Here is a 25,624-nt window from a genome sequence, read left to right as displayed (position 1 = left end):
TTATGAAAGGGGGGGGGGCGACCTGCGAGTGAAAATCTGTATTCCGTTGCTATCATGGGGATACCAATATTTACTTGTACATTTTGAAGGATATTATGCGAGGGTGCGTAGCGTCCGAGCGAGAAGATGTGTGCATCTTTATCAACGCTGCACTTCCATGCATGCAGAGCCTAAAAGTGTGTTGCAGTCTTTAGTCAGTATTTGATATGCATAATTATATTGTGTGCACTTTTGCAAATTTACCAAGGGGGAAATATGATACCCCCTAACGACTCTTGAGGGGGGACGTGCCCCCTCACCCCCTCACCCCCCCCCCCCACCCCTGGAGCGGCGCGGCTGGTTGTGTCGCAATTAATTTTATTTATTCGACTTCAAACACAGTTTTGTTTTAAACAAATTTGCCAACAATATGTTTGGGCTCCGAAGTGGCTCCCAACACTTAAGAAGTTAAGAATAACCCAGTCCCCCTGCAAACTAGGGTTGGTGTTTTTTTTTTTTTGCTCAAGAAGGGGGGGGGGGCGTTGATTTAAAAAAAAAAAAAAATTGGTGCTCCATATCCCCCCTTTGAGCAAAAAAATAAAATAAAATATGCTCACTATCCCCCCCCCAGCCCCCCCCCCCCCCAAGCCCTCCCCTCCATCCCCCATCCTCCCCCCCCCCTAGCTCTCACACTTATTCGCTGGTAAATATTTTCTGACGAAAACAAAGTTGGTAAGAACCCCTTGGCGCGGATCCAGGATTTATTAGGGGGGGAGGCCCAAATTTGAAATTATGCGAGCCAAATATTGGTACGTAATGGTGACCAACAGTGACGTAGTGCGGGGGGGGGGCGAGTTTCCCCTCCCAGGCTTTGACGTTTCATTATATTATTAGAGAAAAAAAGACGATTCATTGTACCGTTCTCGAAAATAATTCTCGTCTGAATTTAGTTTTTCCCCTACCGCGCGAAGCGCGGAAAATTTTACGATTTATTAAACTATTAAAGAAAGAAGACGATTCGTTGTACCGTTCTCGACCCTTTATCCTCGTCTGATTTCAGTTCCCCCCCCCTACCGCGCGAAGCGCGGAAGCTTTTACGTTTCATTAAATCATTAGAGAAAGAAAACGATTCGTTGTACAGTTTTCGACTCTTAATCCTTGTCTAAATTCAGTTCTTCACCCTCCCCCTCCTGCGCGAAGCGCGGAAGCTTTACGTTCCATTAAATCATTAGAGGAAGAAAACGATTTGTTGTACAATTCTCGACTCTTAATCCTCGTCTGAATTCAGGTTCCCCCCCCCCCTCCCGCGCAAAGCGCGGAAGCTTTTAATCTTCATTAAATCATTAAAGAAGAAGACGATTCATTGTATCGTTCTCGAAAATAATCCTCATCGGAACTAAGTTCCCCCTCCATCCCGCGCGAAGCGCAGAAGCTTTTTCGTTTCATTAAATCATTAAAGATTCGTATTACCGTTCTCGCCTCTGAATCCTCGTTAGAATCCGTCCCCCCCCCCCCCCCCTCCTGCGCGATGCTTTGACGTTTTATTAGAGAAAGAAAACGATGCGTTGTACCGTTCTCTATACTTGATACCTTGTCCGACCCCGCAAGCTCAGGGGTTTAAGGCAATAAATTACGGTCAGATGAGGATATTTTTGTGTATACCTTATTATGTTGTGACACTGGCATGTCACTTTTTGGCATGGGGTCCAGGGAGCTGAGCTGAGCCCCAAAAAATCACGGGTTTTAGGCATTAATTTACCGTCAGATGATCATCTAAGGGCCCGCCGTAGGGCCCTAGATGGAATCCAGGGGGCAAAACCCCGGAAGCTTAGGGATTTTAGGCATTTAATCACGGTCAGATGAGCATATTTTGATGCCTCATTATTTTGTTTACACTGGCAGTTAATTATTCTTACTTTCTTGCTCTCATTCTATTTTATTCTCTTTAATATACTTTTCAAGAAAAGTGTGTGTGTGTAGGGGGGGGGGGGGGGGGGGAGCTGAGGCTCTCGATCCCCGCCATGGCCTCGGGCCCTGACATGTAGGAATCTCAAGAATCATATTTTTTGCCTGGTTGTAATTCACCGTTGTGGAATTAGAAATAAACCACGTTTGAATTTGATTTCCCCCAAGCCCCCCCCCCCCTATCAGTACGCCAGTATATGTCCTCTTTCCTTTTTTCTTTCCCTTTCCTTCATTCTCTCTTAATTGTTTGTTTTGATTGGGGGGCCCCCCGATCTCCTTCTTCCCCCTTTTCTTTTCTTCTTCCTCTTCTTTCTTTCCTTTTTTCTCCTTTTCCCCTTTCCCTTCTTTTCCTTTTCCTTTTTTTTTTGTGGGGGGGGGGGGGGGGGGGCAAGGCCCCACTCGCCCCCCCCCCCCCCCCCGATCCGCGCCTGCCCCTTGTAACCTATATGGTTCGATAATCCTCGCAATTAATTTTGTCTCGACTTTGCTCAGAACTGATGTTGATGTATTTGTTTTAGTTTTAATTATATTCACCATGGCATACTCTCTCCAGTCTCCTCTCGATACTATCGTGAAAAAGTGTACCGGTACGTATAATTATGTAAGGGTATGTTTTGTCTAGACTAGCCGTATCTACGTAGCTTTCTCGCATTCTTTGTTGTTACTCTGACGATCACATGTACATCACATGGAGTTGGGATGCAGGATGAATGAATGAAAGACTGGTGACCAACCTCACTGCAATAGCAGCTTGTCATAGAAATCCTACGTTGGACCATGGGCCCCTGAGTGAAACTTTGGGACCGATCTAATCTGTCTTCCTCCACATGCATACCGACACAAGGCAATCGACCAATCACCAACCCGCGCCATCCACCTGAACTCTCCCGCGTTTTAGCCGGCGAAGAAGGACGGAAATTAGGATAAACAAGTCCGCAAAACTGTGTCCCTGGATAACCTTTTTTTTAACCTTACAGCAGGTTCACATACTCAACGTTGGCAAGAGGTAAATAAACGATATAATTTTGTAAATGTAATTTATGTATCTTTTAATTTAAGCAAACTAATTTGAAACAAAATATGAGATTCTTTCAATTAACAGCGAACATGCTTGCAGATTATGCAAGTTGCAGTTTCACTGTCTGCGGTGGAGACGTGGTGTACGTGTGTGAGTAGCTCAATCTTCATTGCGCGCGCTGCAAAAGCTGCAACAAATCAATGACAATAGTTTACATTCCGAATTACTCTTGCAATCATCAATTTGTCAATAATCTTATGATGGAATGTAATATTAATGACATGTTTGAAAATTCGAAGTGTGTAAAACAGTAAAAGTAACTGGCTTTCAATGATGATATGTGTTGCTGTGACCAGCAAACAAAAAAAGGCAAATGAAACGATCTTCAGTTCAGTGAAGTTCATCATATCATGAGCTAGATCTGTATGATTATGAGCATCATGAGCATGATGATGATGTTGAGAGTGAGACTTTTTGAACGTTTTTGAGGGACTAGTATTGAGTGACTTGACAATTACAAGCATGAGATTGAGAAGATGAATTTCGGCCACAACTGAACTTCAGAATAATAGAATAATATTAATAGATCTAGATTTAGATCTAGGCCTAGATTCTAGATTCTAAGTCAGTGTTTGTTTTGAAATGATCGCAATTCGCAAGTTAACTTTTAAGTTTTAAACGAAACAAATAATAGACCCTAAAGTCCTTTTTAACATTTAGATTTAGATCTAGAATCTAAAGGAATGTTACTTCACAGCAGGAAAGAAACTCAGAATGTAGGGAGGGAGAGAGAAAGACTTAAAGAAAGTCTGACCTATGAGTATGACTATGACGTATGAATCTGATTTAATAGACTCTAGGCTAGTAGTAGAATACCAATGATTTGGAGAGGTTTTCAGCCATATTGCAGATTACAGACAGTCATCTCTAAGACTCTAGTGACATTGGTCGTGGTCGTGCTTGTGAGTTGTGTCCATTTCAAATTGTTTTTAACTTTGCATGTAGAGCTATTAGGTATATATATTAAAATGCATTTAAACCTCATTAGACATTAGGTAGGCTACAGGGTGCCTGGCCTGGGTCATAGATTATGAGAATATCATTTCTTCACCTGTACTAGTTTTGTCTTTGAGAGAGACATGAGTGGCATGAGCAATCCTGTTTGTGATTGGTGGAATAGATGTCATGTGACCTGTGTCTTCCTGTCTGTCTGTCTGGCCGGCCTGGTTGGGTTTGATATCGCTCTGGTTCTGGTTTGATCATTTGTGCCATTCTGCTGAAGAGAGAGAAAGACGGACAGTAGCGAGTTTTTATCATTCTCTTCTCTAGTTTAGCTTCATTTGTGAGTAAGAATATAAATTACTAAATTGTTTCAAGAAGGCGGCTGCCACAATACAATACTCTTTGAATAGGAGCTCTTTTTGGATTTATACATGATCAGATTGTAAATGAGGAACTCTTGATTTAAGTGACAGTTGTTGCTCATATCAAGCTCTTTTCAATTTCAGAGCTCTCTTCAAGATTATCAGAGCTGTTTTGGGGTTTCTCACACTAGCTCTATTTTTTTAAAAGCTCTTTTTGGGGGTATTCAAATTTTCAGTCAGAACTTTCCTACAGTTTTCAAAGCTCTTTTCAAGATAAACTGTTATTCAGAGCACTTTTTAGTTTACCAGTTCTTCAAGTTTTTCATTGAGTTCTTCTCAAGTATCTTCACAGCTCTTCTAGTTCTTCAATTGCTCACCCACGTCCACCTGCATTTTTGCAACAATTTTGTTGATTCTCTTGACCTCTGTGGTCATCAATAAATAATTCAGGGAAAACTCATTTATTTGAGGAGATCCAGGTAAAGAAAAAGAACATCTTTTATTTTAAAATCATTAGTAAAATGAATCTTGTGAGAAATTAATGAAGGGTCTTTTTTTACAAAAATTTTAGCCAATAAGAACTACCCGGTAAGAATATTGAAATGGTACAGAAATTGAAGTATTTGAGTAGCTGTGAGCAAATTGTAAAGATAAATTTGGTTGTATACAAAGGTTTATTAGACAGGGCTTAATGCTTGCTGTGAGCTCAAGAACCAAGTATTCTTGATGTTTTACTGATGACATGTTGCTTGCCAAGTTATTATTAATACGGTTATTTTTTGATTTATTTTCTCCCTGCAGATCCAAGCAAAGATGGAGACTAGTACCAGTTTCTTTGGGACGGGCATGACGACAGCTGATCCCTCGATGGCGACGGGAGACGTTCTATGGATGTTGATCAGTGGGTTCATCATGTCGTTCATGTTGGCTTGTGGTCTAGGAGCTAATGATGTAGCTAACTCCTTTGCTACATCTGTAGGTGCTAAGGTGCTGACCCTACCATGGGCTTGTGTGTTAGCTTCTATCTTTGAGACGGCTGGGGCGGTGTTGCTTGGTGCCAAGGTGTCGGATACGATCAGGAAAGGTATCTTTGATGTCGGTCTCTATGACGGTCAGGAAGAGGTCTTGATGCTTGGACAAGTGTGTGCCCTTGGAGGTGAGTTCTACATAAAACAAATGTTAATAGAATAAATATTCTGAACCCAGGTTCTGGCCTTTTTGTAAATATTATGTTATTATATAATACTCTCTTTTTATTTAGTGTAAAATACCAAAGCTTTGTATAAATCACAGAAACAATGAGCATTTAATGCTATTTTCTGGTCCGATTTATCCTTTTAATGTGAACAATTCACATTTTATTGTTATATTGATGTACTTTTTGTTTGGATACAAAACTTCAAACATTAATTTGAAAAATGTTTTACCTTTTATACAAAATTGTTTTTTTCTTTGATTGATGTATTAATTTTTTGTTCTGGAAACTGAGGCAGGATTGAACGAAATGAATAGAGGGAGGGGAGAGGGGTCATTGTTAACATTTTGGATTATCCAAGAAACAGTTTTAAATAAAACAACCTTTGGTTATTCTCCATATTCATTAAACCCTCTTTAGATACCTCTTGTTAACATTGTGTCTTGAAACTCAACGTTGATAAAGAGAGAAAGATGAAATGAATGCTATGCACACTGTACACTTTCAAACTTGTTGACAAGCCTGAATGAATATGTTTGAATATATCATAAACATGTACTTATATTTTTGGGGCCCTTTAGCTCATTGCATGAAAAGAAAGACAAGAAGAAGAAAACAGAAAAAAAAAATGTTGAATACCTTTATATTTTTTATTGTTTGCAAAATGGCTTGAGAAAACGAGATATGCCTATTTGCCATGATTCTAATCAAATTTGATCTTTTCTGTAGTGTTTGTTTTCTTTTTATAATATCATGCGGCTCATATTTATATTTGAGTTGCGTTACTTGCGTAGCCCTGAAATATCAAGGTCACCTTCAGGTTACTTTTTTGTCAAGTTGCAAGTCAGTGATATGGGTATACAGTGAAACCTGTCTATAAAGACCACCACCCAAGGGAGACAAGAAAAGTGGTCTCTTTAGGCAGGTGGTCTTTATGTGTAGGACTGGTACCTATAATAATAAATGATTGAATGAGAAACCATTTTCACAGGAAACAGAAAATATTGTCTTTGTAGACAGGTACATGTACTGTAGTCACTGAAGCTGGTTTGACCGTATTATACACTGTATGTACAGTATAAGGCTGCGACGGGTAGTCGAATGCTCGAGTACCCGCACGGTTGACAACTACTCGGGTACAATTTCTCGTACCCGAATATTCGGCCGCAAAAAAAAACCAAAAAAAAATGTCCAGGCCCACGCTCACCCGTGCCAGGGAGAGCGGCAGCCGCTGGCATGGTACCGTCGGTAAAAATGTTTCCCAACTCGAGCACTGTCAAACTCACCTTTTAGAAACTGGGACCAAATGTCCAGATTTCTGTTTGGACTTGGGAGGAAAATGGATTATTCTGCCATCTTTGGTTTTTAAAACAGCATTGTTTACTGTTATTATTCTTATTAAATCAGCGCCTTCAACTGCAACTCAAAGTAAAATTGCATGCGTTTTTGGCGAGGGACCTGGGAAACTGCCGAGTGGTATGGTAGTGGCAAAAAAAATCAAAAAATCAAAAAAGAAAAAAAAAATTAAAAAATTAAAAAAAATTATAAAAAAGTATGGCGTCCAAATATTTGAGTATTCGCTTGTGAGCCTGGGAGTGTACTCGGGTACCTCATTACACTGTTGTGCACAGCCTTAGTACAGTATATGAACAGGAGCATTAGACAGTCCATCTCTCACTGAAACAAATACAAACAGCAATGAGATAAACAACAACAACAACAAAAGGAGAACCCTGGTAAAAGGACAATAACAAATCTGAAATTTGTTTTTAACTTTGGACGTAAAAGAGCACCCACAGACCTGCCAACCAATTTAGTCGTATTTAGTACGATTTTTAGAAGCAAATACGACAGTACGATTTTCCTTAATAAAATACGATTTTCAAAAAAAAAAAAAAATGATTTTCTTTTTTTTAATTTTTTAAAAAAAAATTAATATTTTGTGTGCGTCCGCCATTTTCAATGGCAAAATGTCCATTCTGTCCTGTAAAGTATCCTACAAGCATCTCACATCGGCAATTTGGGGATGTTTATTGGTTCATCAAACACACCAGTCGTGACGAAATAATGCATATTCAACCAATGATCAATAAAAAAATTCTTCCTGTAGGTAGAAACTGTAAGAGGCATTGATCCGCGTAAAAATCCATGTTTATTTTCAAGAATACAACTTTTGTCAGTAAAATACAACTTTTGACACTAAAGAATACAGTTTTTGAACTCCAGAGGTTGGCAGGTCTGCACCCATGAATGAAAAGTAATTTTTATTTTTGGCTTGCAGGTGCTTGTATTTGGTTGCTGCTAGCTACATGGCTGAAGATGCCAGTCTCTGGAACACACAGCATTGTGGGAGCTATGCTGGGATTTCATCTTGTTGTCTTTCAGTTGGAAGGCATTGCTTGGAAACAATTTGGATTCATTGGTAAGTATAATTGTATTCTTTATCTCCCATCTTAGCCAAGCTACATTAAACAAAGATTGAAATAAAGAGATGGAGAGGGAGAGGGAGAGGGGGAGGGGGAGTTAGAAAGAGGGGGTGGGGTGACATAGATGAAGAGATGAAGAGGAAGATTGAGAAATGAAAATGACAAAAAAAAGAGAGAGATAGATTTCATTTTGAGTATTTACTCGAGTTGAAGTAGTAGAAAGATAAAATACCGGTAGACATATATAATAAATAACATAAATAAGTAAAATATTAACAGCAATTAGAATTAGGATGTTGGTTTAATTTCATTGAAACTCATTTAACTTTCAATTTTGAGATTTGTATTCCCTTGACATGATTTCTATTTTGTAATTTATTTTCCTTTCTAGAACTGTCTTTTAACTAAATGGAATTGGATTGTGCTAGATGTAATTTAACAAGAAATGAAATTATATTTAGATTGTTTTGTGAAAGGAAGTCTTGTAGATCGAAAAAAGTGTATTTTTGAGGTCCAATGGTGTTTGGCATGCATTAATATTGTGATATGTTTGTATTATTTATAGTTGGATCTTGGTTCTTATCACCGGTCATGTCTGGTTTCGTATCCAGTATCATCTTTGTCATCTACAGGAAGATTGTTATTGACAAGGTACGTATCATTAGTAATACGATTCGTTATTTGGAAGTATTTGTTTTCTTCTTCAAATCCTACATACAGTGTAATAACCCTGAAGTACTGAGCCTTGCTATAAATCCATCCTATTAAAAGAACCAAAACAAACATAAAAACAAAACAGTAACAAAATGAAACACCACAAAAAACAGACAAGAAATCAACAAAACAAACAAACACAGAAAAAAGAGAGAGAAAAAAAGGTAAGAAAAGAATAGAATACAGGAGGTGCATGAGAGACACTTGAAGAGGTTGAAAGCTTTTGGCAAGCTGAGTGAAAAGGAAAATTGATGCAGGTTTGAAGAATTAGCCTCTGTATAATTAACTTGATTGGGATCTGAAACAAACATTTGATCATTAATTCCATGAGGAATTTGTTTTTCCAAAAAGATTTCATAAGCTGCAGCTCTTAGAATCTTAGAACAGCTTAACATTTTGTCACATTGCAGGACATGTACAGTATACCAGTACTTGAAATTGTCATGGCTATTGTTGTTTTTGCCATTTTCGTCATCACTACCTAACGTTTTGTTGAGCATTTCAAGAAAATAATAAACTTTTAATTAGCTTTACATAATTTCTTTTCTTTTCATAACATCCCTCTGTGAAGAAACAAATGAAACAATTTCCCAAATAGGTGCAAAGCATGAATAGTTTGAGATTATCTTGTCTTGAATCTGTTGAAGCATGGTTACGTTGTGTAATCTACAAGATGAAAAAGTTATTGTCGTGATTACAAGATGCTGTATTGGCGTGTGTGCAGGTTGATTGTATCACATGGCTGTCACATGCTGTAAGAGAGCTGGCGAATATACCAGCTCCTTTTGCTTTCAGTCTGTTCAACTGTGTCCGCGTATGTCTTGGTGAGCTGACTTCAAATCTGCTGTAACAAAGTGACAAAAGCCTGTTACACTGCGCATCTCTGAATCTTACAATGCACAGACAGATAATCATCTCATGGGTCCAGATCTCCTACCCTATTATTTGGTTGTCATTTTGGGAGATTTCTACTTTTTTCTTTTCTTCCTTTCTTTTTTCTGTTACTTTTATTTGTTTCATACTTTCTAAATTGAACCCCCTATCCCTGTTTAATACAATACCCTGAATCCCTTTACACCTGTAAAGTGTAGTGACTTTGTATGACTTGAGCAAGTTAGGGAGGGTTCATGTTATGGTGAAGCATATCAAATTAGGAATGCTATGACCTTTAAAACAAGATGCGTCTTTGTTTACCATTGGAAAGGCCAATCATTTAGTTTACTGCTCCAACCCATGGATCATTAAAGGTACAATGTAATGTCTCCGAACCTTTATGTTTTATAAGCAGTTCAAATATGATGGGAAACAAGTCTGTATGGGGTGACAGTGTTGTTGTGGCCTGTTTTCATCAGACAGAAGTTGTAAAATAACCCGCTATTTTTAAATAGCCCGATCTCAAATTAACCATCAATGTAATTGGCATCTTCATCAGCCTGCAGTTGCAATTAGCGGGCTATTTGGTCGAGAAAATATTCCAAGAAATATCGGTCTTGTTTTCAAAATAGCCCCCTAGTTTGTGATGAGCGTATTGGTCTGGTGAGGACGCAATTTCCCTAATTCCAAGCTCTGGGAAAATATCCTGGGTCTGAATATAGCGGGTTTAATATTTTGCACCTTTGGTCTGATGAGGACAGGCCTCTAGTTACAATGTACATGATGGCTATTGTATTGCAGATAAAAGCCTTGTTCAGATATGCTGATGCAGCAAAACCGCTGCATTTTGTTCTGTTGTGACGTAAAGTGCAATACTCATCACAATCCTGTATTCTATAACACAGAGCCCGGTATGAACCTTTGTTGCCATTCAATTACATGTAAACAAAGTGTAGCAGGTTGGGAGTGGGAGGGGGGGGGGGGGGGGTAACTGCACCATATCTAAAGCAGCCAAATTTGTAATGTTCAGCCCTGATTGTTGTACAGACAGAATACTTGTTATTCTCATTGTAAAGCAATTTGTCAGTGTTTCCTTACCCATCGTGGATCATATTTTTGTAAGACATTTTAGTTAGATTTTTCTAACACTCTTCAGAAAAATCAACAATGCAACTACTTCTGTGACCATTTTAAATGTGTTTACCTTAAACATACATGTCGCTCATACACAATGAAAGCTTGATGTGAGACTAGGCTATCAACGATACATGTGATGTAATACCTTAGTCACAAGGTCATACAGACGCTAACCAACCAGTAAAACGTACAAACTCTTTGCTAATGTCTGAATCATGATAATGCAATTTTTTTTTATTGGTTTATTATCAGTCTGTTATTACTGAGATTGGTATTACAGGCAGCATTACGCCAATGAGAACCATACATGTGTGCATTGAGAAGGGAATTTATATAATGGGTTTGTGACGTTTTGTGTAGAGGCCGGGGCTCATATTCATATGCCTTGCTTTACTAAGCCTGGCTGTCGAATAAGCTTGTACATGTATAAGCTTTGTAATTTGTTGACAACTAAATGTAGCTCAGCAAAGTTCTAAGTATATGGGTCATGGTGGAAAAGTTGAAAGATAAATCCTTAGGCAAGTCTGAATAAACAACTTTTCAAAATTTATCAGGGCTCGGTACTACTTGACTGTTACTTTCTTTTTTAACAGGGGGTCTGAAAAAAAGTAGGGTTTGTGAGCTTGTGCTCCCTTCTAAAATGTCAACTAAACGAGTTGATAGTTGAACTTCTGAAGCATATTAGGGGTCTGAATTCCACATTATTGGGTCATGGGTTACAGACCCATGTACATGTAATTGTTGAGCTTCTGCTTCAAACTTGATAACAGATTCAAACTATCTTGACCTTATATACCGGGCATGGTGGCTCAGTGGTTAGAGTGCCCGCCTCATGAACGGGAAGTCATGGGTTCAAACCCTGGCCGAGTCAAACCAAAGACTTATAACAATGGGACCTTCTGCCTTCTAGCTAGGCGCTCAGCATATTAGATTGAAGAAGGGTAGTAATAACATATTATGTTGGGCAGGGTCCGCTGGAAGTGGCTACCCATGGTAAATAAAACATTATTATTATATTATTTGTCACAAAATGGAATTCAATCACTCTCAAAGTAAGCTTTAAAGGGATCCGGTAACTTTGTCTCAGATTCTGAAACAAAATTCTGGATTTAGCTCATGATGCAATGATAGTTATAAACCTTTAGGTCAGTCAGGAACCCCATGACTTTTACAAGCAGATCGCCTGTCTGATTATCAAGATATTTATGATTGGAATTACAAATTTTGAAAACCGTTCGCCTGACGGTTTTCATAACACTAAGGTCTATTGGGGAAAACGAGTATGGTAAAACCGGTCACTCAAAGATTTTTACTTTTTTGAGGCACTTCTTGATTATTTTGAAGCGCAATTTTTTTAGGGCTTCAATATTACACCATATCACAGACACTGATAATACGTAGGGCCGTGTATCTCAGTTTTAACACTGTTAAACGATCCCTTTAAGCCTGAATACAAAACTTTAGAACTACTTTAATATGATTTTGTGTTTAAATGATTGTTTAAATTGATTTGATTACAGGAGAATCCCCTTGAGCCTGGTCTGAGAGTTCTTCCGTTCTTCTATGCTCTTGTTCTGATCCTCAACTGTATATCAATCTTCATTGATGGACCTGAAAGTAAGTTGGTCTTGGTCTTGCTCATGCTGCAATGATAATTATAAACCTTTAGGTCAGTCAGGCACCCCACAACTTTTACAAGCCGATCGCCTGTCTGATTATCAAGATATTTCTGATTGAAAAACCGAAATCAAAGTTTGCGTTTGCCAAACAGTTTTGATAACACTACAGTCTATTGGGGAAAACGAGTATGGTAAAACAGGTCACTCAAAGATTTTTTACTTTTTTGAGGCACTTCTTGATCATTTTGAAGCACAATTTTCTTTGGGCTTCAATATTCAACCATATTACAGACACTGATAACACGTAGGGCCGCGTATCTCAGATTTATCGTTGTTAAACGATTCCTTTAAAGGTCCTTTAAATGTCCCATTTGCAGGTCAAACAAAATAAAAAGGTTAAATTCCAACAGCAATTGAAAGACAATAGTTATTTAGAACTTACCTCAAAACGAAAGCATTTGAAAATGGCTTTTAGTCGGAAAATAACGACCATTAGTTGTCGAATCTACTAAAGTGATTGCGATCACCTAAGTAATAGTCTGAATTTCAGACCATTGTACCGCATGGTCGTACGTTATGTGCTGCACAAAGATTCAGTCAGTTTAATTTTGGCCATCACAAGAAGTGGGTTATTGATGTAGACAAATGCTCATGTACCCTTTACAACTCATTTTATGTACATGTATGTTATTACTAAAGGAAAACAAATGTCAGTCAGTCACTCAATAGTGTCTGACAGCAAAGTCTAGAATGTAAACGGGTTTCCTTGCATAATTTGAATACTAGGACACTGCTAATGTTAAAATTTCACAGATAGGATTACAGTTAATTGTAAAAAAGGAATTATGAACAAAGCTTGTTATGCAGTTTGTTTGGTTCCATCACAATCATGGAACATAATTATTTTGTTTTCTGTTTTTGTTTCCAGTGCTGTATCTTCATGTCATCCCAGTATGGGGGGTCATGATTCTGAGTTTTGGAGTTGGTATCATAACTGGTCTTATCGTCTTCTTCTTCTTGGTACCCAGATGGAGAAAACAACTTCAAGGTACAGTTATTAACAGCTTCATAGTATTATTTCAATCTTTTGATCCAGAATGCTCTTAATTGTACATGAATCACTGTAGTAAGATTTGAGTCCATTTCTGTTGCAGTACATTTTGCCATTCATGAATAAAAGCAATTTAATAAAAACAAAAAATGATCATTGAAGTCTGTAAATTGGCAATGCAGAGAGTGATTATTGTAATCCCTATTTAAATGTACCAATTGGCAATTTGTTGATTTTTTGAAATTCTCATTTTTAAACATTTTATGTTTTTAAACAATGATAGATGTAAATTACAGATTTTTGTTGCCAATGTTGAGGAAGAGCCAATTTAAATACCTTTAGACAGCTCTATGGGTTAGAACTTATCTAACATTCTGCAGTGTGAGTTTGGACTTAGATCTATAAATTAAAAGGTTTATTGATAAAAAGCAAACATTTTTGCCTCAAAGCTTAAATTGCAATAATTCTATGATGATCAAAGTCTGTACTATAAATGGTATTCAGACGTGACAAAAAGAGCTAATGATCAATTTATATTTTGTATCATATATGTCTCAATTTTTTTAATTTCTATGTTATTCAGGCGTGACTAAAATAATTAATGAACAAGCAATACTTTGTATCAACCCGGTATGTCTCGATAATGTTGATCATGTTTTATTTCTATGGTAAGCAGACGTGACTAAAAGAACTTTAATAAACAAATAATACACATTCTAATAGATGTAACATAAGAAATCTTTGGAACATAAAGATGCACTTATTTTAGAGGAAGGTGACATTGTGTGACACGAAAGCAAGTACATGTAGATCTCGTTGGCCTAACCCACTTATAAACATACAGGGCTCTCTTTCAGCCCCCATTGAACAGTATATATTATCTACAATAGCCTGAAATTTTCCATTAAAGGGATCCGGTAACTTTGTCTCAGATTCTGAAATAGAATTGTAGATTTAGCTCATGCTGCAATTATAATTATAAATCTTTAGGTCAGTCAGGAACCCCACAACTTTTACAAGCCTGTCTGATTATCAAGATATTTATGATTGTAATTTCAAATTTTGAAAACCGTTCGCTGAACGGTTTTCATAACACTACAGTCTATTGGAGAAAACGAGTATGGTAAAACCAGTCACTCAAAGATTTTTACTTTTTTGAGGCACTTCTTGATCATTTTGAAGCGCAATTTTTTTAGGGCTTCAATATTACACCATATTTCAGACAATGATAACATGTAGGGCCGTGTATCTCAGATTTAACATTGTTAAACGATCCCTTTAAAGCATGCTTGTGTCTTGATGCTAGTTTGGTTTTGTTTAGTAGGTAGTGATGTTTTTGCCCTGTGAAAAGAGGGATTCTGTGTCTCTTGAATCTCCTGCAGTATTGTATGTTTTCACCTAATGTATATTAATGATTATTTCTTTATGTAGTTTTATCCGAGACATCAACGTATACGCGCAGTGATGACCTACAGGAGGTCAAAATGGACACAGATGTTAAAAGTAAGTCTCACAAGGGTTTCTTTTAAAATGAATACAAAATTACACCAGAGGTGTGAGCAGTTTCACTCTGAAAAGTTTTTAACTACCTCTGAAATAGCTCCGGAAGTCTCAACAAGAGCTTAAGAACTTATGACCCCAAAAAAGGAAGAAAAAAGAAAGAAAAACCACATCAAATTTGAAAGGGAATCTCATTTTCATGCAGCAAAATAACCAACAAACCACTAGTATTTGTCAGTATTAGCATCAGTTTGTACTGTAGCTTAGACCCCAAACCAGTCTCAAGCTTTAATCTGTTTTCATTTGTTTTATGTAAAGACTTTCAAGTGTTAATCTTGTTTGTCTCTGCATGTAGACCACTTGAAAGTAGGTGTTTACTTAAAGCCTATAGATCTGCACTAGTTTGGCCAGGAGGAATTAGACCTTCCTGGCAAGTGGTTATCTCTTCAAATCAGCTCTCAATTAACATAAGAAAAAGGGGACCATGGGGGTCCAATGGGTACCGCTTAGGCATTGTTGGCTATATAGAGGGCGCAAGTAGAAAAAAGTAGTGCAGTCCCCCTTTGAAATCAACATTGGAATGATATGATTAGAGTTTGCTATCATAGAGCGAATGAGTCATGAAATAAGGATCACATTTATTTTATAGTAAGAGGTGTTTTTTTGTCACTCTTGCAATAAATGTAATGTAGATCCATGATCCAACTTCGACCTACATGTATATTTATGACAATGTCTAGGTATGAGATTATTATTACCTAAACATGCTCTACTAAACCATAGTTTTACGAGGTTAAAGACCTGTGCCGTCATCGTAACTGCTGCAAATATGACCCCTGTTGACCCCTAATTTGAAGGGGTTAGGAAGTTGTGGGTTTAATTTGCTTTTGTGCTATAATGAAAGGGTAAATATTTTTATTCCTTTATATTTGTATTCTACATTCATTCAGTTTTCTATTCATATCAAGTTCTATTTTCATCAGACATAGGATCTTTAAGTTTATCAAGGTAGCAGATGGTAATACATGTACATGTGAAGATCCCCTCAGACAATATAAGCACTTCAAGAAGCTTCAAGAAACATAAGGCGCGTCTTCATCATCTCGAGATTGCCAAATAGCCCGCTATTTCTGATTTGGGAAATAATCCCAAAGTTACAAATTGCATCGTCAATCAGCTCGAGATCGACCTTGAAACTTGAAACTCGACCTTGAGAAATTAGCTCATTTTGCTCAGCGTTTGCGGATAGTGCGAGTCTTCGGTCTGGTGAAGACGCACAGGACAAATAGCGGGATATTTTGCCAAATAGTGGATATTTTGCAAACTATCCCAAAATATCTTGAGATGACAATCCCAACCAAATATCCCGCTAATTGCAACCTTAGTCTGATGAAGACGCAAATTAGCTGGATAGTTTGCGATCGGGATAGTTCAAATAGCGGGATATTTGGCAATCTCGAGCTAGTGAAAACAGGCCTATAGATTGATCGTTAAGACTTCAAAGAGATTCTGCTTACAGATTGCTGCTTTAATTATTTGTTTGTAGACACTTATCAGTTCCAACGAACAAGCATCTTTGTGTGCATTGTAAGCTTACTGGGATTTGTTGATATAGACTTGAATGTAAATGATAATGATTAGTCTAGTCCTGTGATAACAGACTTGTATAAACACATCGTTTTTCTATTAGTAATACTCAAACAAGTTTAAAGAAAGGTGGAGAAGAAAAGAAAAAAAGAGAGCATATTGCTGTTCACCTTATAAATGCTTTAAATGGCTACTTTCAAAAAAATATTTCTGCCGATTGGGGTTTGAACATAAAATGTCATTGCAAATTATGAAGCAGATTTTTATCTTGATTAGCTAGATTACACATGAAAGATGTGTAATTTTTGTTGAGATATCTTAAAACAAACGGGTGAAGTGATTATGCTATTAAGGGTTGTTGTGTGTACATCTAATTCTTTTTTCTTTCCCCACTTGTTTGTTTACCGGTAGTTTCATGTAAAATGGACTTATTTTGCTGCAATATTTTCTTATTTACTTATTAATTCATTTATATATTTTATTTATTTATATATTTTTATTATTATTATTATTATTTTTATTATTATTATTATTATTTTTTACTGTGTATGAGGATTTATTGTGTAATGGTATGTTAGTTTGGTGACACAGGAAAGTGAAAAATCTAAGTTTGTTTGGTAAACTCTCTTTGTGATCTTTTCTTTGTTGTAGTACCCCTGTCAGATGAAGGTATGGATGTTTGTTTGGTTAACTCTTCTTGTCCTTTTCTTTGCTGTAGTACCCCTGTCAGATGAAGTTATGGATGTTTGTTTGGTTAACTCTTTGTGATCTTTTCTTTGTTGTAGTACCCCTGTCAGATGAAGGTATTGATGTTGATATAGTGGATGGGAAGATGAAGGAAGAGAATGAAGCAGCTGTTCCTGTGGAGCAAGATAGTATGATTAGTTCAGGTAAGTCTTCTCATTGAAAATAAATATTTGTATGTGAAGAGCTAGAATGGTGTTTATTCCAGGCCTGTTCATTTTCCTATTTATATCGGTTCCTGATTTTTGTTATGCCTCCGCTACAAAGTAGCCGGATCAAAGTATTGGGTCAAAGTATTTAAAAGGGCTGTGCATAACCGTGTAATAAGGTACTGGAGTACACTCCCAGGCTTACGGACGAATAATTGAATACTCAGACGCCATTAAAAAAAAAAAATTAATAGTAAAAAAAATGGCGGCCGAGTATTCGACTCGAGTAGTTGTCAACATTGCGAGTACTCGTCGCAGCCTTAGTATTAAATCCATGAAGTGTTAGGTGCTGTGGGGTCAATATGACTGTTATACTATCTCTTGATGGGTACAGCAAGGCAGCAAATTGTATTTTTTCTAATTGCATGACTAGTGATCAACCTCGGTATCATTAATTCTTGTCGTGTCTGTTTTAGGTCCTTCGTCAATGACCAGCTCGCCTGATACCAAGCACTGCACTCGCTTTGGAAAGCTCAATACTGGCAAATGGAAACGGTTGCTAAGCAAGGATTCTACTGAAGGAGAGAGTAGGCAAGAATCAGAAGCCTGGAAGAGTGTTAAAGACCATCCGGTGGTTGCTAAGCTATGCACTCCACTACAGATCTTATCCGCCATCTTTGCTGCATTCGCACATGGTGGCAACGATGTTAGGTAACTATCAAATCATTATAGTTGTGATGAAACGTCTGTCATCTAGTTAACCAAGCTGTATTTGCTTCATTTGCACATGAAATGATGTTAGGTAACAAATAATTTTTTTTTTTTTTAGGTGTTTGGTATATCCAGATAACCTATACAAACAAACCACGAGGTGAAAATGCACACAAAACACAGATGGAATATTTTTCTTAAAATTAGCTTTAAATATCAGTTTAACGAGCCATTGTCAAGGTCATTGAAATCAACGATTTCTCAGCATTACTCATAGAGTCTAATCTTCAGGTGTATACAATTTTTGTGTAAAATAAGTAAATACTGAAAGTAAACAAAAAAGAAGTCCATATTGAAGATGAATGATCTGTTTTGTCCTTTGCAAGTTGTTGCTTTGATCACGTATGATTTTATTGTGCCTTGTATCTTGCAGCAATGCCATTGGTCCCTTGGTAGCATTGTGGACTATCTATGCGAACGGTAACGTAGACCAGAAGTCTGGAACCCCTATATGGATCCTGGTCTACGGGGGTGCAGGGATTACGATTGGTCTATGGTTGCTAGGACGGAGGGTCATTGAGACTGTAGGATCTAACCTTACACCTATAACACCATCAAGGTAACCATAGCAACTGTTATATCTGTTTCCTGTAAGCTTAATTGCAAATTGTCGGGTTTGGCAGTATTCCAATCCAAATCCATTAGAGGCATATATCAGGGATGCCAATTTTCCGGCAATTTCCAGAGTTCCAGCTTTTTTATGATTTGGGTGTCAAATTCCGGCCTTTTAAATTTCTTTCCACCCTTCTCTTCAACTTGGAAGAGCACGAGATATGTGTCTGTGTGTGTGTAATTGGGTCTTTACAGATGTAGACGTTTATCAATCAGATATGATATGAATGAACCAGAAAAAAAACATGAAAAGCTTTGTGAGCTAGCGCACAGCAAGCCGAATCCAAGAGAATTCTACGCACAGCTAGCAAGCTGTGTTCAAATGTTCATCACTGCTAACGGGACTTAAGATTTTTTTTACACTTGTTGGAAATTATTGTGCATAAACCAACTGAATGTTTATTTGGATTAACCTGAACTATTGTCTGTGGGACATGTAGAAGCATTGTTTTTGATTGTGTACGACTACATATCGGCAATCAGAGTTCAGTACACATGCCAATATATTTGGAGATCAAACTTTTTTTGTGTTGTAATGCATGCATAACCTAGCGGTTATTTCTTTACTCTTCCTTCCTGAGAGTGTATGATAATCAATGTATTGACTTTGTATCGTTTTGTTTTGATTGCAGTGGATTTAGTATAGAGCTAGGAGCCGCTGCTACTGTTCTGCTAGCATCTAACATTGGTATACCTATCAGCACCACACACTGTAAGGTGGGATCGGTCGTAGCTATCGGGAAGGTGAGATCTGCAGCGACGGTTCAATGGCGTCTGTTTATAAACATCATCATAGCATGGATAGTGACTGTTCCTGCTACTGCTGCCATTAGTGCAGCGCTCATGGCAGGCCTACTAAGAGTCTTATAATGATACGTCAATCATGGACGACAGATCCAGGTCTAGACCGTGATCTGGATTGAACTACCACTGCTGGCCAGCTTACATCGAGAGTCTTATATTGATACATTACACATCAGTGGCTACACAATGGATCCAGGTCTACTTCTGGAGTAGTAGACCTTGTCTTGGATTTTAACTGGTCCTACGACTTCTGGACAGACTCTGTGCTGCGCTTCTGTCCTGCTTAGTCAAAGCTTTACAATGATACACCAAACCTCACAGAGACACAATGGATCGAGTGATGGCCTACTGAAGAAGGTCTGGACTCTATAAGTCCAGACCTCACAGTGATAGGCTTTAGTTTATGTGGTCTTTTTCAGATCCAGGATCTAGGATCACAGGTTCAATGTGGACGATGGACTTTGTGCGTCTTGCTCACCTCACCTGACAGTGTTGATAGAGGGATTGAGATTGCATCTGGTGGCTGAAGATTGATTGAATTACCTAACCCTTTTCCATCCTGACACTTGTCCTTAATAACCCCTTGTATGCCACCCAGTTTCCCATCATATAATGAGTCTTCCCTGTTGACTTGTAATGATTGTTTCACTGTTGAATTGGACATTAATATCTTCTATTTTTAAAGATAGGATTGTTGTGTAGTGCTTTATTCAATTGAATTTCAGATTACCTGTGAGTTCAAACACTTGCCTGCCTCCAAAAGGATACAATTTTAATTTTATTTGTTTCTATCCAAGCTGGATGTATTTTAACTGGTAAGATGTCATTCATACAGCACCATAATTACATCTAGCTTAAGTTAAAGCTATTTGGAAGCGTCTAGGTAGTCACTAACAGATGTTAACTTACAAGAAACCTGTCTATTATTCTCCTACGTGGTCAAGGTTTAAATGTGTTAATCTTGACTACTTCTTTTAATGTTTGGACGTGTGTCTTCAATGTTTTTTAGGTTTTATACCAGCCTGTCTGAAACTATGCTGCAACTAAAGTTTGACTTGCTGGTTTTTTTGCTGCCATTTTGAATGTATAGAAAACAAACCCAAGATTGTATATTTTGAAGTGTTTACAGGAAAGATTATGTGCTACATGTATATTAAGAGGCCTGAGAATTATTTTTGTTAATGGCTCGTCCAGGTTCTAATGAATCATTCCCTAATTGATCTCCTGAAGTCTGTATGGATAAGGTATGGCCGACTGTTACAGGTGCTGTGACACCAATCAAAGCTTTTCAATTGAATTGACAAGGCTTTTTGATAAATATTCAAACTAAAAATGCAACATATAAAATTACATGCAAATAGCATGATGCGAAATAGACAAGTACAAAATTTAGCCATTCAGTAGTGAAATTGATATGAAAGGAGTAGAATGAAAAAGGAACAGAAAAATGAAAGAAAAGAAATGAAAAAAGAATAAAAGGAAGAAGGACACATGGTTAATAGTGAAATAAGAGTTTACAACTAATATTTTTATAAGACCAGTAATAAAATTCTGTACCCAAGTAAAAATAGGAATGAAACCAATTTAGACCAGTGTACAAATTTAGACACCTTTTTAATTAACGAAATAGCCTTGTCAATAAAGCTTTGAAATTCAGTTTTTCTGTACTGGTATATCCTGATAGATTGCATTGCAATACGGATATCAAATTCATACTGGTACATGTATTTACCGTTTTGGCCTGTTCAATCTCACATTTAGGAGACCAATTTTAGAATGATATCAACTGGCAATTTTGGCTGAGAAATACACGTGTAGATAGATATGGTATAAAAAGTTGACTAAAAAATAATTTACATTTGTTTGTAAATTTGTAGATTTCATAGCTCAGTTTTGACCATAGATTTAACACCTGATAACGAAATGAACCTCAAGTTTTCATGTATATAATGGCTGACTGAAAAGTGATTGTAAATAATAGATATATTTGTATTCTAGATACAATACGATGTAAGCCCTGTTTTGGACAAGTAAGATGAGATGTGGATTTATAAGTTGTGAGCTTTTGTAAAAAGCTTTGGGCAAGTATTGAATCCAATGACCGGGGTAATAGTATATCTGTAAAGCGCTTCGAGACATTTGTATTGAAGCGCTATAAAAAGCAGAATATTATATTATTTGGTAAAATCAAGACAGGAATTTGTGCTGTTAGATACTCCACTGTCTTCAAAATATGATTTAACATGCATAGAAAAGGGGAAATTAGTCGAGGGGGGGGGGGGGGGCATACTTTTCTTTCAACCCTGCACAACCCCTTGAAGCCCCTCTGCACTACTTATACCTACTTGCGCCCTCTATATAGCAGTCAATGCCTAAGCGCTGACCATTGGTCCCCCATGCTCCTCTCTTTCTTACGTTAATTGAGAGCGGATTTTATGACATAGCCACCTGTCACAGTCAGTGACCACCCTGGGAGGTCTAATCCCTCCTGGCCAAACCAGTGCAGAGGGGCTTTAAATAAACTCCCCTGGTTGAGGATGATTTACATGGGGATTAGTTTACTAACTGGAAATAAACCAATGATACCTCACCGTACCATTCTGTGGAACGTCTGCCTGTGTTAAGTGTGATAATGTATATGGTATGATTGTGATATTCAATACAATCCTTCCAAAAGAATTGGATAACAGACTTTATTTTTACTTTGTTAGTAGTTTAGTTAGTTGCATGTGGATTGATTTTTGTGCAGTTTATTTGTACATTGTTTTTATGATAAGCATGATGCGGTAAGAAGGAACTTCATTGTTTCAAATTTCTTTGATTTTATACTTTTAGTAGATAACTATCAAACATTATAATTCTATTATGCTGCAGAGCTTTTTTCTTCTTCTTGGTATGGGATGAAAATAACTGTTTTAATTTCTTCGTTGTATTATGTTTTACATTGATTAATATATTGCCTATGAGAATCACACTATTACTGTGACCTTTGACCTTTGACCTTTACAGTGCACATTGCCATGGACATGCTACACTAAGCACATTATGTATTAAATCACATATATACCCTGCCGCTGCGCCTCATCAGATGCATTTACAAAAACATAAATACATGTATATTTTGTGATGATTTGAGACAACAGGCAATCTTTTGTACATTCCTACAGCTGTGATCAAACACGATGCGGTAAATCGCCTCAGAAGAATAAAAACGTGATGGGTAATGAAATGGCATTTATAGGGCTTGAGGAAAATGGTGCGTGAAAAGGTCCTTGGGTGTACCCACTTAAGTTTGTTTCATATGATACAAGAATGTCTAGTGCTCCTTGGCTTATATCTCATTTTATTGTGCTGATGTGTTACTATGTTCGTTCATTTGCTTTATTTTCAGGTGGTTAATGGTATTATGTGTGAATGAGGCTCGATGAGGACTGTCCCTCCATTGTATATAACATGTATGTACATGGGATTTTCAAGAATTAAGAGATTCTAGCTGATTACCAAATACTTGATCAGTCCATGAAATATTCTAATGAAATACTGATTTAGGAATGAATATAGTACTATGCATCAAGTACTATGTTTTTATCTTTATGTCTATGAGAAGTCATATGCTAAAGTCATGTGTTGTTTTAATAAGGACAGTTCTGAATCTGTTTGTTTTTTTAGTTACCAAATTATTTGAATTTGAATGAAGGTAATTGCCAGTTGTACAACATTATGGTTTACATGTTCAATCACCATAGCTCTTGATAGCCCAGACATAGCATTACATAGCATTACACCAAGCAGTATAGATAGGATGAGAAATGGATGGAAGAGAACAAATGTGTTGTTGACTCCTTCAAGTACAGGCTTATCTTCTTGGTACAGTATTACCGTGTGTATATCCATCTTGTATATAATGCAGCATGAGAGCTTTCTATAAATAAAGTTGTTTTGACGGACCATTTGATGAGTTGAGCAACCCATTCGGGTACTGTACATTCTATGGTGAATTGAACAATTTCAATAAGTTTGTAAAGAGCAGATCAAAATACTGGTCATTTTACTGTTGGTCACTGTCTTCACGCAAGCAATCAGACCAGTTAATGTACCGTCATTTGAAGAATTTTTTTTCTTCTTGAGTAATCAGTATTACTTCACTGAATGCAGCATTACTGCTTTGATTCATACCTCGTCACACAATCATCATTTAGTGTAAACTTTTTATTTTGTCTAGAGCCCATGACACACTATACGATCTAACTGGGATCCAATTTGTGAAGAAATTGCAAGATATTAGGTAAATAGATAATGTATCTTTCTGATTGGGTTCGGTTGTAGAGATATGAGCACTTACTTTGACAATAGGGACTTTTAGATTTGCGTGGACCGGTACGTGTGACGTCCATTCAAGGCAGTGCATTAAAAGGACGTCGATCGTAGCAATCCCCATTGTCTTTGTGCGAATCTAAAAGTCCCTATTATCGTCCCTATTGGGTATTGTCTTCCTTTCAGCTTAAGGAGAGACCAATTAGGCAGCAAATAGGGACTACACCCTGTAGGTACTCTGACATCACACAGATGTGCAGGTGATATTAGACCTCACCAGATATCCCACATTATCATGCAAGAATGGTTGTGCTATTCTATTTCTATCTGAAGCTAATCCTTGAATCAGAGAATTTACCTATTAATAAGGTAAAATCTAATTGCAATTGTTCAATTTCATTTGATCACGTCATTTGATGACGTCATGGGATCGCAGTTAGATTGTATAGTGTGTAGTGGACTTGTTGTACAGAGAGTTTTATATGAATTGATGATGCATGCTTCTATCACAGAAATTAAAAATCTGTTTCATACAACCGACTCTAGTTTACTCTTTATGTGACTGTCTACTTATTTATTCGATTAGGAGGAGTGAATCACATTTTCTTTGTAATTTTTTTAATTGCTACGTTGATAATATTTGACAAATTGCTTGGGTCAATGAAATTTCCCCTATTTTAATTTTATTTTTTAAGCAATATATTGCAGGATCTGATGTTTTTATCAAAGCAGATAAAAACTGAAATACTGAATTGAATATGTCAATGCTCTAATTGAAATACATGTATTATTATATCAATGTACAAAAACAAAACAAATTTAAAAACATGAAGAGAAAACAATGCAAAGAACTGGGACCAGTGAAACCACCTTGTTATAATGACAGCTAGTCACAATAGTATTCTCTAGGATTCTGTACAATTCAATTCTCAAGTCATTTTTAATATTCACATTTTAATAAAAAGAACAATGGCAGTGACAATAGCATATATGTTGAAGACAAAAATAAAAACAGAAACAAATTCAAATACGGGTGGGATTTGCGAAGGCGACAGGCCTTATCAATGGCAAACCCCATTACCCCCCAACAAATGAATAATATAAAACAGAAAAAACAAAAAACAAAACAGCATTACAAATTTCTAAAAGGCAAAAGAACTAGCTATCAAATGGGATTCAAACCATAAATGACATTATAAATTAGTTGAAATTAGGTATTGATCAGACAAATTTATATTTTCTTTTAAAATTGCAAGTGAGGGACAAGATTTTATTTTATTCCTTAGGGAATTGCATAGAATGTGTGCATCATATCGAATTGTAGATCTTGAGAATTCATACTTAAACTTTGGTAAATGAAAATCTTCTGATTGTCTAGTGTTGTAACTAAATAATGAAATAATAATAGTGAACATTTATAATGCGCCATGTCTGTCAAAAATGATACTCCTGGCGCAGTTGTGTGGAAGTTGTATAATTGTGCATGGGCAAGAATTCAAGAAAGAAAGTAAAATACACATAAGTTACAGTTTAACATACTTCAGGACATAATTACATAACTACTAAGGAATCTGTTTTTATGAAGAAATTATTATTAAATGAGGGTAGTAACTTATGAATAAAAGGAAAGGCAACATTGTGATGCTGGAACTAGTGAAGGATGCCGCTTCGCAGCGAGAAATGGAGTGTTTTAACGAGTCTGAAATCGTAGACTATGACTAGTAAAACAATAGGAGCATCTAAAGAACAACAAAGCGTGAACTGTAGCGTTTGTGCACGTGGCACACCATAGCTTATATCAA

The 25,624-nt window shown here is 37.0% G+C and overlaps 1 protein-coding gene across 1 annotated transcript; it reads left to right on the top strand.

Moving 5' to 3' along the window:
- Positions 1-2,763: 2,763 nt before the first annotated feature.
- On the top strand, positions 2,764-20,955 carry LOC582615 (sodium-dependent phosphate transporter 2). The gene is made up of 11 exons (XM_782559.5): positions 2,764-2,950; positions 5,128-5,482; positions 7,803-7,943; positions 8,513-8,598; positions 12,192-12,288; positions 13,219-13,338; positions 14,773-14,844; positions 17,214-17,318; positions 17,798-18,032; positions 18,466-18,651; positions 19,337-20,955. The coding sequence occupies exons 2-11, from the start codon at positions 5,140-5,142 to the stop codon at positions 19,572-19,574; spliced, it is 1,623 nt and encodes a 540-aa protein (XP_787652.2). The 5' UTR covers positions 2,764-2,950; positions 5,128-5,139; the 3' UTR covers positions 19,575-20,955.
- Positions 20,956-25,624: the final 4,669 nt, after the last annotated feature.

Source organism: Strongylocentrotus purpuratus, unplaced genomic scaffold (assembly GCF_000002235.5).
Source record: "Strongylocentrotus purpuratus isolate Spur 01 unplaced genomic scaffold, Spur_5.0 spur5_scaffold_1, whole genome shotgun sequence".
In the NCBI taxonomy this organism is placed as follows: domain Eukaryota; kingdom Metazoa; phylum Echinodermata; class Echinoidea; order Camarodonta; family Strongylocentrotidae; genus Strongylocentrotus; species Strongylocentrotus purpuratus.
This window is presented reverse-complemented; position numbering and strand designations above follow the sequence as displayed.

Bases quoted from the DNA above. Each gene is read 5' to 3' on its own strand.
- LOC582615 (XM_782559.5), top strand. From the start codon at position 5,140: ATGGAGACTAGTACCAGTTTCTTTGGGACGGGCATGACGACAGCTGAT. The intron at 5,483-7,802 runs GTGAGTTCTACA...TTTGGCTTGCAG, and splicing joins ACAAGTGTGTGCCCTTGGAG to GTGCTTGTATTTGGTTGCTG. The intron at 18,652-19,336 runs GTAACCATAGCA...TTTTGATTGCAG, and splicing joins ACACCTATAACACCATCAAG to TGGATTTAGTATAGAGCTAG.